This window comes from Trichinella spiralis (assembly GCF_000181795.1).
Source record: "Trichinella spiralis strain ISS 195 chromosome Unknown Scfld4203, whole genome shotgun sequence".
NCBI lineage: Eukaryota > Metazoa > Nematoda > Enoplea > Trichinellida > Trichinellidae > Trichinella > Trichinella spiralis.
In genome coordinates, this window is record NW_003531142.1 from 1 (window position 1) to 578 (window position 578).

The 578-nt window shown below is 58.3% G+C and overlaps 1 protein-coding gene across 1 annotated transcript; it reads right to left on the reverse strand.

The window, feature by feature from the left end:
• Positions 1 to 53: 53 nt before the first annotated feature.
• Tsp_15973 (conserved hypothetical protein) lies at positions 54 to 524 on the reverse strand (the record flags this gene model as incomplete). The annotated part of the gene is made up of 2 exons (XM_003367486.1): positions 498 to 524; positions 54 to 439 (listed from the first exon to the last, which is right to left on the reverse strand). Coding segments are annotated over exons 1-2 (413 nt in total), but the record flags the coding sequence as incomplete, so codon positions are not given.
• Positions 525 to 578: the final 54 nt, after the last annotated feature.

The following is a 578-nucleotide window of genomic DNA, read 5'->3' on the forward strand; positions in this document are numbered from 1 at the left end:
TTCCGTACTTCCGGTGTAATCTGCGTATGGTCTGCCCATTCTGTTCGAAATACTCCGCTCTGTCCACCATAACGCGTTCACACGCTCCTAGCTCACCGCTATCGTTCTCCGGTACCTCCTCTACAGTCTCCTCCCGTGGCACTTCCTGAGGACTTGCCGTGATGCAAGCGCATCCGATGCCGGGACGCGTTGCCGGGGCTGGTTCGTGGGTGATCTGAACCCTCGAGCCGTCCGTCATGGACATCTCGCCTGCTTGCCATTCGATTATCTTGAGGTACTGGTCAAGGAAGTTCATACCCTGCATCCCTGGATCGACCAAGCTTTCACGATGGCGACGTGAATGCGCCCCCTGCAGCTTCCCACCTGCATGGGCAACGTCCCCTGGACGCAGAGGCGCACTCGTCGCCCGTCGCCGAGCAGGATGGAGATCCGGCGGCTTCTAAAGGTTCTCGCCCTGAGGACTAGTGCCAGATGTAGATTGGCACTATTCAATGAACCGCCCTGCTGGCCACATGGAGTGACATCTCCACCCCTTTTAGCTTACCTGCGACGGACGGCGCATGCCATCTTGAAGCTCC